The sequence below is a fragment of the Phallusia mammillata genome, chromosome 2 (genome assembly GCF_965637545.1).
Source record: "Phallusia mammillata chromosome 2, kaPhaMamm4.hap1.1, whole genome shotgun sequence".
NCBI classification, from domain to species: Eukaryota; Metazoa; Chordata; class Ascidiacea; order Phlebobranchia; family Ascidiidae; genus Phallusia; species Phallusia mammillata.
This window is the reverse complement of record NC_137253.1, coordinates 30,842,178-30,856,027: the sequence shown is the minus strand read 5'-3', so window position 1 is coordinate 30,856,027 and position 13,850 is coordinate 30,842,178. Positions and strand designations below refer to the sequence as shown.

The 13,850-nt window shown below is 35.4% G+C and overlaps 1 protein-coding gene across 1 annotated transcript; it reads left to right on the top strand.

The window, feature by feature from the left end:
• Window positions 1–150: 150 nt before the first annotated feature.
• Window positions 151–13,548, top strand: LOC145213292 (uncharacterized). The gene is made up of 21 exons (XM_080081520.1): window positions 151–218; window positions 272–425; window positions 1,032–1,114; window positions 1,992–2,145; window positions 2,684–2,766; window positions 3,562–3,715; window positions 3,978–4,060; window positions 4,782–4,935; window positions 5,434–5,516; window positions 5,579–5,732; window positions 5,814–5,896; window positions 6,663–6,816; window positions 7,329–7,411; window positions 7,777–7,930; window positions 8,435–8,517; window positions 9,814–9,967; window positions 10,421–10,503; window positions 10,593–10,746; window positions 11,835–11,917; window positions 12,720–12,873; window positions 13,425–13,548. The coding sequence occupies exons 1-21, from the start codon at window positions 152–154 to the stop codon at window positions 13,546–13,548; spliced, it is 2,478 nt and encodes an 825-aa protein (XP_079937646.1). The 5' UTR covers window position 151.
• The last annotated feature ends 302 nt before the right edge of the window (window positions 13,549–13,850 follow it).

The following is a 13,850-nucleotide window of genomic DNA, read 5'->3' as shown; positions in this document are numbered from 1 at the left end:
TGGTTATCAATATCAATGTTTAGAACTGTGAATCGTGTACTATAACAATACTTAAAGCATATCTCGACAGTAGTGCCAGCACTAGTTGTTAACGTGCCCTGCACAATACTATACTTTCTTTCTATAATGTTTCAGTACACTGATGGACACCATGACTTTGATCAAAACAGAAGCTGACGCTGGCATTTCTTCCCAACAACTAAACTGCTTTGGAATTGGTAAGTACAAATTATTCCATGTTTAACATCATGTAATAATGGTTTTTGTTTAGATTTTCCTGTTCAATGTCCAACCTACTATGGACCGCATACCATGGACTGTTTGAAAATAATTTGGCTTAAAGTCGGGTGTACGGCAGACGGTGATGATTTTCCACCAAAACTTTCGTCCATAGAAATCAACGTTATGAAGACTTTAACCTACACGTAAAAGTTTACATTTATGCTATTTGTTTGGTTGTTTATAAGTTTACTCCGGCTATGTTGTGCATCTTATTGTTGGAAATAACTTGGTCACATTTTTATGGTTAGAAACTTGAGACAAAACCTGTAAACAGTTTTAAGTTGCATTTTGACATGCGGGCTCAGCCACCATTACATGTGATTATTTAAATAACAGAACATTCAATAACCTTTTTTTCCTAGCAACCTAGCTGCATTATGCTACACTTCATACACTTGCAGTGTTTGTTATTATAACTTACGATAGTTGTTATTAAACAGGTGTGTAGTGAAAAGTTTTACAACTTGTTGCTGTTTGTATTTCATACTTGTATGACAATTATTTGGATACCCATTGTAGCAGTTCACTATTGTTTGTTAACTAGCTGTAAATGTTTACAAATTTACGGTGTAGCTGCAGCGCGTTCAACCATTATCCACCAATTGTGCCCTTCACTATTTTGCGCTCCGTATCGTTTTAACGTTGCTCAGCTATTTCCAGCGTGATTGTTTTAGTGCTATTGTATTGCTAGGTGATAATTTTATTGTAGTGTTTTTGTGTGCTTGTAACTAAAGTTTTCTCTGCAACAGAACTTTATTGACACAAATGAACAACACAAGATTGGCAGCTGATAATGGATCAAGCTCTTCTCAACTTGAATGCTTTGGAACAGGTGAGCGTTTGCAAAGAAGTTTCATCTTAAACTGTTTATTTCCATCTGCTGTGAAAAATCTACTAACCCCATGAATCATGTCCGCTGCACAGTTAGCTAATTTTCGATAGGTGGCGTAAAGAGCACAAATCCTTGTTGAAGATGGTACATCTTAAAATATGTGCATGGTTAGGGCTATTAGGGTTGGGGTAAGGTATTAAAAATTCAATGAAACAACCCAAAAATTTAGTCCCTAATGTAAATTTTTTATAACTTATTTTCAAGTCCTACCCCTGTATAACCACTAAATATATAAATCAGACCCTATGCCACCTGTCGAAAACTAGTTAAATGTGCTGCTGATGTGCGTTATGGTGTAAGTAGCTCTACCATCTGCTGTGCTTATCTTCCCACAATGCTCCAACCATGTGTTTTTGTAACCTTTAGACATATATTGCCTTGTAATGACGATGTACGTGTAGCATGTTCAGCCCTCAGCCAGCGATTGTGCCCACCACTTTTTGTGCTCCATAACATTTTCTTTCACATAGTGAAATGCTTAAAGAACCATATTCCTAATGCAGGACAGCCATAGGGGACAATTTTTAAAATCTAAATGGGTCAAAAATTAACCGAGGTATACTGTATATTTTTGGCCATTATAAGCCTTGGCCTTCATAAACTAAAAGATTTTTACCTGGCCCTTGGCTTTAGGTTTTGCTTTGAGCTAAATGCTAAATGATAAAAGCAAGTTTGATGTATTTAGCCTTTTATTTCTGATGATGGTATGAACACTTGCCTAACAGTCTGAAATGAAGTATATTGTTGTTTATGTCAATTGTTGCTATTATATTCCCCCATTAAACTTTTCGTGTATATCAGTTCTTTTTTTGGACAGATTTTCCTTCCACCTGTCCAACCTACTACGGCACACATACAATCGAATGTTTGAAAACGGTTTGGGGAATGGCAAAGTGTTTACCTCAAGGAGATGGTTATCCACCAAAACTTTTGGCCTCAGAAATTTCAATTCTTTCAGCACTTAACTACAGGTTTTGTATTTGTGTGGTTTTGTAAACCAATCAAACAGCATGCAATGGTTGGTAGATAAAGGGCCGGTTCTCTGCACTGATTTTCAGCATAATACCCATTATTGGTATCAGTAAAAGGGCAAAACGATGTTCTGACTGGCTTTAGTTAGTTGTGTGGATGTTTTTTGCCATTAAAAGGATACAAATTTAGGTATTTTACTACAAACAAAATGTTAGCTTTAAATGTTGGTTTTTGGCTTACTTAACTACTGATCATTGGTAGCGGCTTTGCCTGATAGGTTGTGTATAAGGTTAACACATATTGCAGATGCCTCAACAATCACTACATCAGTAATATGTTTTGTGTTACTGTATTAAATACAATTTAAATCATTTTTAAATTTTAATGATGTTGTTCATAAGACCATCATAGTACGCCAGGCCTATTGAAAGCTTCATAAGTTCATGAGATGTTATATATACGAATTAGTTTGATATGCACTGAAATACCAACAAATCTGCTGATAAGTTGTTTAAACATTGTTGTATCCTCTTGTAGCACTTTACTGGATGAAATGAATAAAGTGAAATCAGAAGCAGACTCTGGAGATCCTGCCCAACAACTTAAATGCTTCGGAATTAGTAAGTCATAAACCTTTATTGGCACAGGCTATTGGTTATGGACTAGATTTTATATTTGTGCACGCTTAAAGAGGTTTATAGAGACTAAACATTTCGCTCAGGATTGTAAAAGCTAACATAATTTGTCAAAAAAATGTCCAATGTAAGGCGTCTTAATCGTTTATGTTACTTCTACATTTACATGTTTTGAAAAGCTATTTTTGACCACAAATACAATCTGATATATTGTATGAATTATATGTGGATCATAATTTTGCTTTAACAACCATAGTTGTAGACAGGTCATGTAGGCCTGGTCCAATTCAGTTTCATGTTTTATAAAACCTTGTAAATTAAAAAATAAAATAAAAATTTGTATGTTTATTACCACCACATCAATTTCGGTGTTGAGGACTTTTTATGTGCAGTTTTTTTTACTAATCTTAATTTATATAAATAATTTCAAGGGAAAGTCTTTTTGTTTACGGAAGGTCATAGCACATTGATTGCCTATGTCAAGAAACTCCCTTAAAGCATGTAATGTTTCAATTAACAATTGTTGGTCTTCCAGAACATTTCAGTGTGAACACCACTAAATCGGTCACTGTATTTTATTTGTTTTACAAAAACAAATGCATTTCGCTTTTAAGCATCATCTTGAAAGAATCGTTGCAGTTCTTTGCTTTACTTTCTTTAATAAAAAAAGATTTACTATGTTGGTGGTCTTCCAAGGTATTTTTTTGGACATCAACAATAGTTAATACATTATGTCTCACTGCAAAAGTTTGTTTATGTGATATTGTGTGATATTACCAGGTCTCCCTACAGACTGTCCAACTTACTATGGACCTCATACAATTGCCTGTCTGAAATCTATTTGGAAAAATGTTGGCTGTTTGCCAGCTGGTGATGAATATCCAGACAAACTCTCCCCAGGGGCATTGGCAGCCATTAGACCACATAATTATAGGTATATCAGTTTTAATTTTTTTGCAAAGAATAAAGAAATGTTAACTGATTCCAGCTATCCATCTATACCTTTACTGATTACTGGTCAAACTGGCGATCCCCTACTACAAAGCTGACATCTGCAGCTTACGAGGCAGGCAACAGTGCTTGTGATTCAACTTTCGGTGGTTTCTCCACTGAGCCTGTGTAGCTCAGTTGGTAGAGCTTGAGTACCAGAAAGACTTGCGTCACTTCTCAATCAAACTACTTTCATTTTTTTGCAGTGCCGTGCTACTTCACATGACTGAGATAAGAAATGAAGCTGATGCCGGGATTTCATCGCAACAACTAAACTGCTTCGGAATAAGTAACTTTACACTTTTATGCTATTTCTTAGTGATGGGACGACACAAGGTTTTGAAGCAAGTACTAATTCCGAGCAAAAAGTTGCCCGATTTCTTATAGTGTAAGCCAGGCTTTGGTATTGAAAACTGAGGCAAAATATTTCAATATCGAGAGTATCGGTACCACTAAAAATTTTTGATACTGTGTACTGGGAACCTGGTACTCATCCCATCACTACTAATTTTGTCTGTTAAACCAGTCAAGGTGGTCTTATGTCTATGGCTTGAAAAAAAAACCCAAGAAGTTTAAACTTTTTAAATATGGTACCCATTCTAAAATGACATAGTTTATTTTTGACATTTTTAAGTACGTAACAGTGTAAATGCAATGAAAATATTTGCAATGCCACCTTTCTAGTTGTATTGTGACTGTTGTGTCATTACAGTTGTATACTTTAAACAACAAAATAAGCTCCACCTACCATTTTAGTGGGGGGTTTTATATCAACCTTGTGACAAATGATTGTCACTAAAGTTTCAATGTAGCGATATATTAGTGTGACCACTGGTCTGCATGAATGTTTCAGCGCTGATCCCAGTTGTGAATAGATGTTAATCTTAATATATTGTTATGTCCAATGTTTTTACAATTGTTTAGTTTAGTGTGAGACATGAAATATACCCTATGAACAGCAGCAATAGTTAGTGTAGATGCAGCTTTTATTAAAATTTGTCTAATATTAGGTCCTCCGTCCACATGTCCTAAGTACTACGGCATCCACACATTAGATTGTTTGAAAACAGTCTGGAAAAATGCTGGATGTTTACCGGAGGGCGACGAATTTCCTCCCAAACTTTCCTCCACAGATTTTTTCACTCTCTCGGCATTAAACTACAGGTATGTGACAATTTTTGTGGTTTCAAAATCATTGAGAGTATCTGTGTTAAATGAAAAAAAAACAAAAACAATTTTAATAGAAATACTTGAAAATCGGTTTACTTGCAAAAAATACTTCACATTTGTTTGCATGTTTAACAAAAATTACTTTTTAACAGTGTAAAGTAACACAAAATGACACTGTCGTATTTTATACCAAAGAAATTTGTAATTTTGCTAACATTTTGCCCACCAGAATGGTTTATTGGCTTCATACAATATGTTTAATTGCCTTGTTAACTTAATTGCCATATTTTGGAACAAGTCATTTATGTTTAGAAAAAAGTTATATTTTTAATTTTTCAGTCAATAATAGTGTCCAAAATTTTGTAGTAACTTATAACTTTTTCATCAGTAGTTTTGTGGTAACTTTTTATATCAGCACCAAGTAAAACATGTCTCGCTTATGTGCACATGTTTTGTTACAGTATTGTATTTTACAAATATTTTGCTGTTCAGCCATTTGTTTGATGTTATGACCAAAACTAAGACAGATGCAGATGCTGGAAGTTCAGTTGAACAGTTAAACTGTTTTGGAATCGGTAAAAAACACTTGTATGCCGATTGTATACAACTATGTTTACAACAAATTTTTTTGTTTCAGATTTGCCAGTGACCTGTCCAACTTACTATGGACCACACAACGTGGATTGCATGAAAACGGTTTGGAAAAATGTTAAATGTCTATCTAGTGGTGATGAATATCCTGACAAGCTTTCTCCACCAGAATTTAGTAGGCTAAGTGCATACAACTACAGGTAAATGACACGACAACATATAGGGTACACATAACTGCATATACATAGCACTTGGACTGTTACGTTGTATATTTTTTGCAGTGCTTTGCTTGCCGATTTTACACAGATAAAGTCAGAAGCAGACGCTGGAATCATCGCAGAACAACTCAATTGCTTTGGCTTTAGTAAGAATTATTTTTTAGTATTTGTTTATTGCTTAGTGTTCTATTTCATAAAGAGTTTAACTTTTCAAAAAACATCATTTAGATCAGGGGTTCTTAACCTGGGGTGCACACACCCCCAAGGGGTGCGAGAACTGTTCCTAGGGGGTGCGGGGATGCTGAATCATTAAGGTTGGTTAGGTCTATTCTATTTAAGCAATTACAGAAGGGGGAGCGAAAATTAGTTAGTGATTTGAAAGGGGGTGCGAAAATTGGTTAGTGATTTGAAAGGGGTGCAGCAAGGAAAAAAGGTTAAGAACCACTTTTAGATTGTTTGTCTTTAGGTGCAATAATATTTTTTCTACTTTTTTAAATAACTCAGGAAGCGAATATATCTTTTAGTTCTGAGCATCAGCATACTTGGGGTTTTAAAGTTAAAGCGGAGAAACTTTTCACATAACTTCATTGTAGAAACATGTTTGCTGTAGAATGCACGGTAGTTTAAGGATTTTTACAGTCTTATTTTGCTAAAGAAAGCGTTTGAGCTGTTTTTTCTTCATTAAAAATGCAAATAAATAATAAGTAAGCTGTAGACAGTGCACAATGTTTCAACCTGTAAGGTCTCATCAGTGCAGCTGGCGACAAGAGCTGTATCGGCTGGTACAGTCATCTAACGGCACTCCAGTTTGTTTGGAGTAACAGGCTAAAAAAACAATGCCTCATCTATTTTGTTTGATGCCACAACTGGGCATTAACTACGAATGTTTTATCCCAATGTTTTATTCTTTAGGTTTTCCTTTAACCTGCCCGGCCTTTTATGGTCCCCACTCAATAGATTGTTTGAAGACTGTGTGGAGTATGGTGGGATGTCTTCCAGCAGGACTAGAATTTCCTGAGAAGCTCAGCCCAACTGAAATTAATACTTTGTCAACTCTCAACTACACGTTAGTGTTTCGATTTTTATAACTTTGTACTATTTAAATTTTCTATAATGCTATAAAGTGAAAAAAACTGAAAAAGATAAAAATTATAAAGTTATTTGGCATTGTGGTATTTGGTTTTTATAAAATTATTTTTTATTTAGCAATGATCCACCAAATGTGCCAGTTTTTTCTGCCTTATGTGTCCACATTTTCAGCTAATTTCAACTTCATGAGTGTTTCAGTCAAATTTTATCAGCTTTTTCACCAAGCTAAATGAACTGAACACAACACAGAAAATCTGCCAAATTTTGGAGTCTAATTGAAACTGTATTATTAATCCAAATTTATTTAATCATTAAGTTATCCATCCTTATGGATTGGGATAAATGTATTTTGTCTATGTGGCATCTTAAGGATGTAAAGGCATGCACAAGAGTATCAATTGGTGAAATGCACAAAAACAACGATAAAAAATGTGTAAAATGAATATATTTTCACTATTTCTTTTTGTTTCTATATTATTTCTCTGACAGATCTTTGTTTAATACAATGACACTCATCAAAACTGAATCAGACGCTGGAATATCAGCACAGCAAGAAAATTGCTTTGGAATTAGTAAGTCCAAAAATTAACCCAAACTAGTTTGCTAGTAATGTTATGTGTATTTTAGACAAGTGGCAAAGAATTTGGAAACTATTTTTTAATTCAAACTTTTAATTTGGTGTGTGGTTTTAAGCCAAGCGGCATCAAACATTTTCAAGACAATGTGATTTTGTTCAAAATGTAATTATTTCAAATTTTGTAGCAGCAAGTCTTAGGTGCATTATTACCTTTTAGAAATATGGTGGTAAATACTGCTGCTAGATAGAGATTTTTGGGCATTGAATCTGACAACTGGTAAAGAAGCTTGATGGGGGTCATTGCTTCTGCCCCAAAAGCTCAATGGGTTAAATTCTTGACTCTTTATTCTTTTATTTTAGATCTGCCTGTTGAGTGTCCGAAATTTTATGGACCCCACTCTGTTCCTTGTTTGAAGAAAGTTTGGGCTTTAGTTGGGTGTTTGCCTGCCGGAGATGAATATCCTGACAAGCTTCTGCCGGCAGAGATCAACTTTTTAAGCTCCTCAAACTACACGTTTGTTTACTTAATTATGGCTTCTATTCTATTTTTTTATTCCAAACTGTTTGGGAGTAAAAGTTATTTAGCTGTGTATTTTTTCTGTTCTTCTCTTCGTTTCCTGGTTTAGCTTAAATTTATTGACCCAAAATTGCTATGTAACGGTTTCAAATCTATATAGATGTTTAAAATCTTAGGAGAGGTATTACATTTTTTGTTTTTGTGCACAGTTTATTAAGTGTCAAGTTTTGACAGTCGGGTGATTTTAGTTAATTTAAACCCAATGGTTATTGCTGTTTGTTTGTTAGGCATTTTAGTGTAGTATAGTTTGGATTTTTTTGCACAAACTATTTGACTTAAATTAAATAGTTTTTTGCCAAAAATCGTTATGTTAATTAAAAAAAAAAGGTTTTATACATAAAGGCAGTTCAGGAATTATGAGCATTTAATGTAAGAGTTACAGCCGTGCATTAGAACTTGATCACAGTTTCTGTACCAGTTCTATCTGAACGTTGTGTTTAGGGCCTTGCATAATTTGATGAGTACCATTAGGAATGACGCAGATGCAGGAAGCTCTACAAAACAGTTGGACTGCTTCGGAAAGGGTTAGTACAGTGCGGTTTAAAACATTGTACTGTTTGAAACTTATGCAAGGTGTTACAGAAAAAGGCAGACTTAAACGTCAGTCATCTATAGTTGTTTTGCGGTAAATGCTGAGTGCAGCGTTTCCCAACCGTGGGTCGCGACCCCAACTGAAGTCACCGGACAATTTGCCTGGGGTCACCTAAAGCAGTGGTTCCCAACTTGTTTTAGGCAATGGACCACTAGCCCCAATATAATAAACTCGTGGACAACTTCAATGTTGATATATAGCCTACTAATTATATCCTTGGGGTCACCACAACTTGGCAAATGTTATCAAGGGGTCACAGCACCAGAAAGGTTGGGGAACCGCTGGCTTAGTGCATAGACTAGAGCAGGGGTGTGCAACCTTTGTCACTGTGGGGCCAAATACAATTACCATGATTAGATCGCGGGCCGCACCACAAGTTGATTTTACTTTGTTGCATACCAAATATATGCCTATATTGAGTTAACAAGTAAAAGTCGCATTTATTTATAGCTGCATTATTGCAAGGGCGCAAAGAAATACCACCAGGCGCATTAATCTGCTAAAAATATATGATTATTGGACTCGTTTGCCAGTAAATTAGAAATTTCCAGCGTCTCCGCGGGCCGCACAACCATTATCAACGGGCCGCATTTGGCCCGCGGGCCGCAGGTTGCACACCCCTGGACTAGAGTGTGCAGAATAAGGGTGTTCAACTTATGTATTTGTTTTCATAATTAAGAGGAATAAATTGCCTAGTGTTTCTATCCGTTTAAAGCTTGTTACACTCTTCAATATTAAAACAGTGTTTTGTGATTGATGAGACTGCATTTAGTAACAAATTAGATCATGATTGATTTCTAGTGTCATCATGCATCCAATCATAAAGCCTAAAAACATGAAATAAAAATAACACGTGGTAATCTCTTACTGGTGGAGACTGCTGCGGCTTAGGGGTTAAAAATCACTAGCATAGACCAGTGAATTGTAATGGTGTCAAATGTCAAAGCTTGCTGACTAGTTTAGTGGTTTGTTCAGCGCGTTTGCCTGCCACATTATGGAACAAAAAGGCCTTACCTAAAATTTGCTGTCCTTTGTTTGTCTGCCACATTATATGACAAAAAGACTTACCTGAAATTTGCTGTCCTTAGTAAAGACATTGCAAAGGCAAAGCTAAAGAATGTCTGACAAATATACTATGATAGTGTGTCGTGTAAAAACTTCTGTACATTGTTCAATCATAAACTTATCTTACAATTTGGCAATCAGATTATATGTTTTTTTTATGCAGCTCTTCCTACTACGTGTCCAAAATACTATGGACCACATGATCTTGATTGTCTGAAGACCACATGGGGTTTGGAGGGTTGCTTGGATTCAGGCAAAAAAGCTCCAGATAAAATAACAGCTACTGAGCGAGGGATCCTTTTTGCAATGAATTTCAGGTTGGTAGCTTTTTGACAAACAAAAGTTTTGCTTCTGTTTATATATTTTTTACATTGTTGGCAATATTTTTGCATTTTATTTTAAATTTTGAGTTGAAGAGCTTCATTTTAACACTATAAAACACAAAAACATTATTGACCGGCCACTCTTCAAACAAATCTGTTTAATTGCTTGTTCTTTTTAATCGGATAGTGATTGTTAATTTCAAGCCTATAATTTGCTAAAATAACTGTTTAAATGAATATTTCAGGTAATTTGTAATGTGACAAATTAAGATATGTGCTCTTTATACTCTGCATGTCATTTCACGCTGTTTTCTCACCTCTATGTTGCATGGTTTTTACATTCATTTTATTTAAAAATTACAGAAATAGCTGTCAAAATGTTATGTTCTATACAAATATATTGGCTTGTTTTTTTGCATACAATTAAACTGTTCATTTGCGTTATAGTGCGCTTGAAAGTGAATACAAAGCAATAAGGACGAGTTCAGATGCTGGCAACAAAACAGCGCAAGAGAACTGTTTTGGATTTGGTACGAATATAAAATACCCCGGTCCACTAACTGCTGTTTTGAAATGTTAGCATTATTTGTCTTCATCGCCATATGATAAATATTTGTAGTTTTTCCCCCCACTTGCCCTACATTCTATGGACCACAATCAATTGCTTGTTTGAAGTCTGTGTGGAAACTTGTGGGATGTTTGCCAGAGGGACACGACTACCCGGACAAGCTTCTTGCTTCTGATTTTTCTGCTTTGACAGTTCTTAATTTCAGGTACACATTTACTTTTTTTTGTCGAAAACAGTGTTAACGAGTTAAAACAAGCTGTCATGTTATTTCACGCAACACTTTAAAGCAGGGGTGGGGAACCTTTGTTACTGTAGGGCCAATTATAAATATCAAAACTGGATCGAGGGCCGCACATGTGTATAACACAAAGTGATTTTGCTTTGTTGCTCACCAAATCCGCTTAACTACAAGTATAATTCGTATTTGATTCTAGTCACATTTTGCCAGGTCGCAGAAAACTAGCATCAGGCGCATTATTCAGCTCAAGAATATGTAATAATTGGACTCGTTTGCCAATACTTTTAAAATCCAAGCGTCTCTGCGGGCCACACAACCTTTAACGAAGGGCTGCATGCAGCCCTGCGGACCGCAGGTTGCCCACCCCTGCTTTAAAGCCATACGAAAAAATAAATCTCACTAGGGAATGTTAAGAAGTTGATTCAGGTAGTACAAACTCAGCCAACCTAAAAAAAATTGAGGCAATTCACCTTTAGGTTGCACAACACACTTTGGGAAACACTTTGATAGAACATGTACCACCACTTCAAAACAGTTTAGTTCTCCAAAAAAAACTAACATTTGTGTTCTAGCTTAATGTTTTCATTCTATGTCTGGAAAACTAGCCTAAAAATGATAAAAGGTGCGTAATGGGAAAAAGGTTGAAGAGCACTGGTCTATCTATCACAGTGGTTCTCTGTCCCCCTACCAAAAAATGTATGTTGAAAACCCAACTAAACTGTATAGTCCATGATCTACTTGGAGAATTTTTTGCATTTTAAATTAGGAAATTAAATCATTTGAAACACACATTTAATTCTGAGCATTATAAAAGAAAATGGCTCACTGATTTTTGGTGGATGTTTATTGTGAGCCTACACCCATGCCCCACTGGTCTACACATTCAAACAGGGTTAGGTGGTATGTCATGATAGAAGAAGTCATCAGGTGGTAAGTGATCTATAAAAGGATAGAGAACCACTCCTATAAGGCATATATGAACCCCGGGTTAAAAACCCTTAAATTACAAGTGCAAAATAATATTTTCTATGATCTAACATTTGCTTTGTTTGAAGCTCCCTTTTAGATGAGATGACTCTCATAAAATCAGAAGCTGATTCTGGTGATGCCACTCAACAACAGAACTGTTTCGGAATTGGTAAGTTTTGTTTATTTATGAACAAAAGCATTAGTTACAAAACAAATGGAGTAAGTGATGAGTGAAGCTTTCAGTTTTTGTGCAGCTGCGTGTAGCAAGCAGACATCATACCTGCTTCAACATACATGGCATTGCATCATTGATAATGCTAAGGCATTTTGATAATGTATTTCAACAAGTGGTAGCTAAGGTTTATGCAATTAAACAGTTTATGTTATTAACTTGATTGAATTGTAGTTGCATATGTACCAAATTTTCTTAAAAAATGTCCCAAAAAGTTTATTTTTTGGGTTAATTGCAAGTTCTTTCCTTATTCTTAGCTTTATGTCGATTGCAGTATTGTTCATGAAGTAATTATGGCTTGTTATGGATCCCCTTCCCTGCATTTCACTCATTTTTTTTCTTTTCCCCCGGTGAAGTCAGTGAAGTGTCCATGCACTTTTGGCATGAAATCTTTGGTGAACTTAGATAAAACTTTCACAGATGGTAGATATGGTTATGCAGATGTGCCCCCAGTATTTAGCCCACTTGCTCCCAAAGTGTAAAACGCTTTTGCATGTTGCTGTGCACCACAAACGAAAGATTTCTGTGTTGTAACAGTACAATAAAGGCAACAGAACATACGGTACAGAGTTTCTGCCTGCAGAAGCAACTAAGGTTGTAAAAGACGGTGGATAATATTGGACATATTTAAAATTAAGTTAAGGTTATAAAGTATGTGCAATGGCAAAATGTGTGAAGCCAGCCTTCTAGTTTGCCTTGCATATTTTTTACGTGTTTTTTTATCCTACTCATGTTTCAGTTCTTCCTACTACCTGTCCAACATACTACGGACCCCATTCATTGGATTGTCTGAAGAAGGTTTGGATAAATGTTGGATGTGTAGCACAGGGAGATGAATATCCAGAAAAACTTTCTCTAGCTGAAATATCTACACTGGGAGCCCTAAACTACAGGTTTGAAACGAAACTGCATTATGGAAGGAATTTTTTATATGTATGTGTGTGTGTGCATTGAAACAGGGAAATGACTGCTGTAGAACAGGATAGTAACAAATAGACAACATGACATCAGGAATTATGTTTCCATGACAATTGTTAGACAAACAAGTCACAATAGAAATGGAAAAAAAACTAATCTTTAGTAATGCTAACACGTACAAATCTTAATAGTTGGACTGAGCTATTACGGTGGCAAAACTATGAGTAGCAAACTTCAAATTTCAAAAAGTATTTCAACAGGCAATCATGTTTTCACAAACAATAGAAATGAGAACGCACAAATATATGCTAGTTGCACATATTAATACTCTGCCTCAGAACTATCTTTGCAGCTTGCTCTTCTCTGACCTTTTTTAAATATAGTCACACAATAGGAAAAAGTTTGTGGCAAAAATTTCTTTAAAAAGTGTTTGTTTAAAAAGATGAGAAGCCTTGGTCTAATTTGTTTCAAATAATTGTAACAGTCTTGATGTTATAATCTTTTTGAGATAAATAATTCTTTGCAGTGCTTTGGTCATTGATTTCGAGACGATCAAAAATGAATCAGACGCTGGAATTTCAGTACAACAAGAAAACTGCTTTGGATTGAGTAAGAATTTCTGCAAATTATCTGTACCGGGTTTGGTATAAGGCTTGAAACTTCACAAGTTCTGTAGTGCTCAACTAAACTGAATTGAACTGTAGTCGTTGGTTTAAATCAGTGGTTCTCAAACTTTTTCATTATGTTTTCAAATTGGTCCCTTTGCTATTATTTCGAGGGCTTGCGGTCCTTAAGCTTGAAAGTGTATTTCAGAAAAACGAAAGTTGATTGCAGGATTTTAGCTAGTTATGCAAAATTGCGCATAACAATGATCCAAAGATAGCATTTGACATCACATACAAGACAAAAAACATTACGATTGTGCGCAAACAATTGCATTTTTGCTAATTGT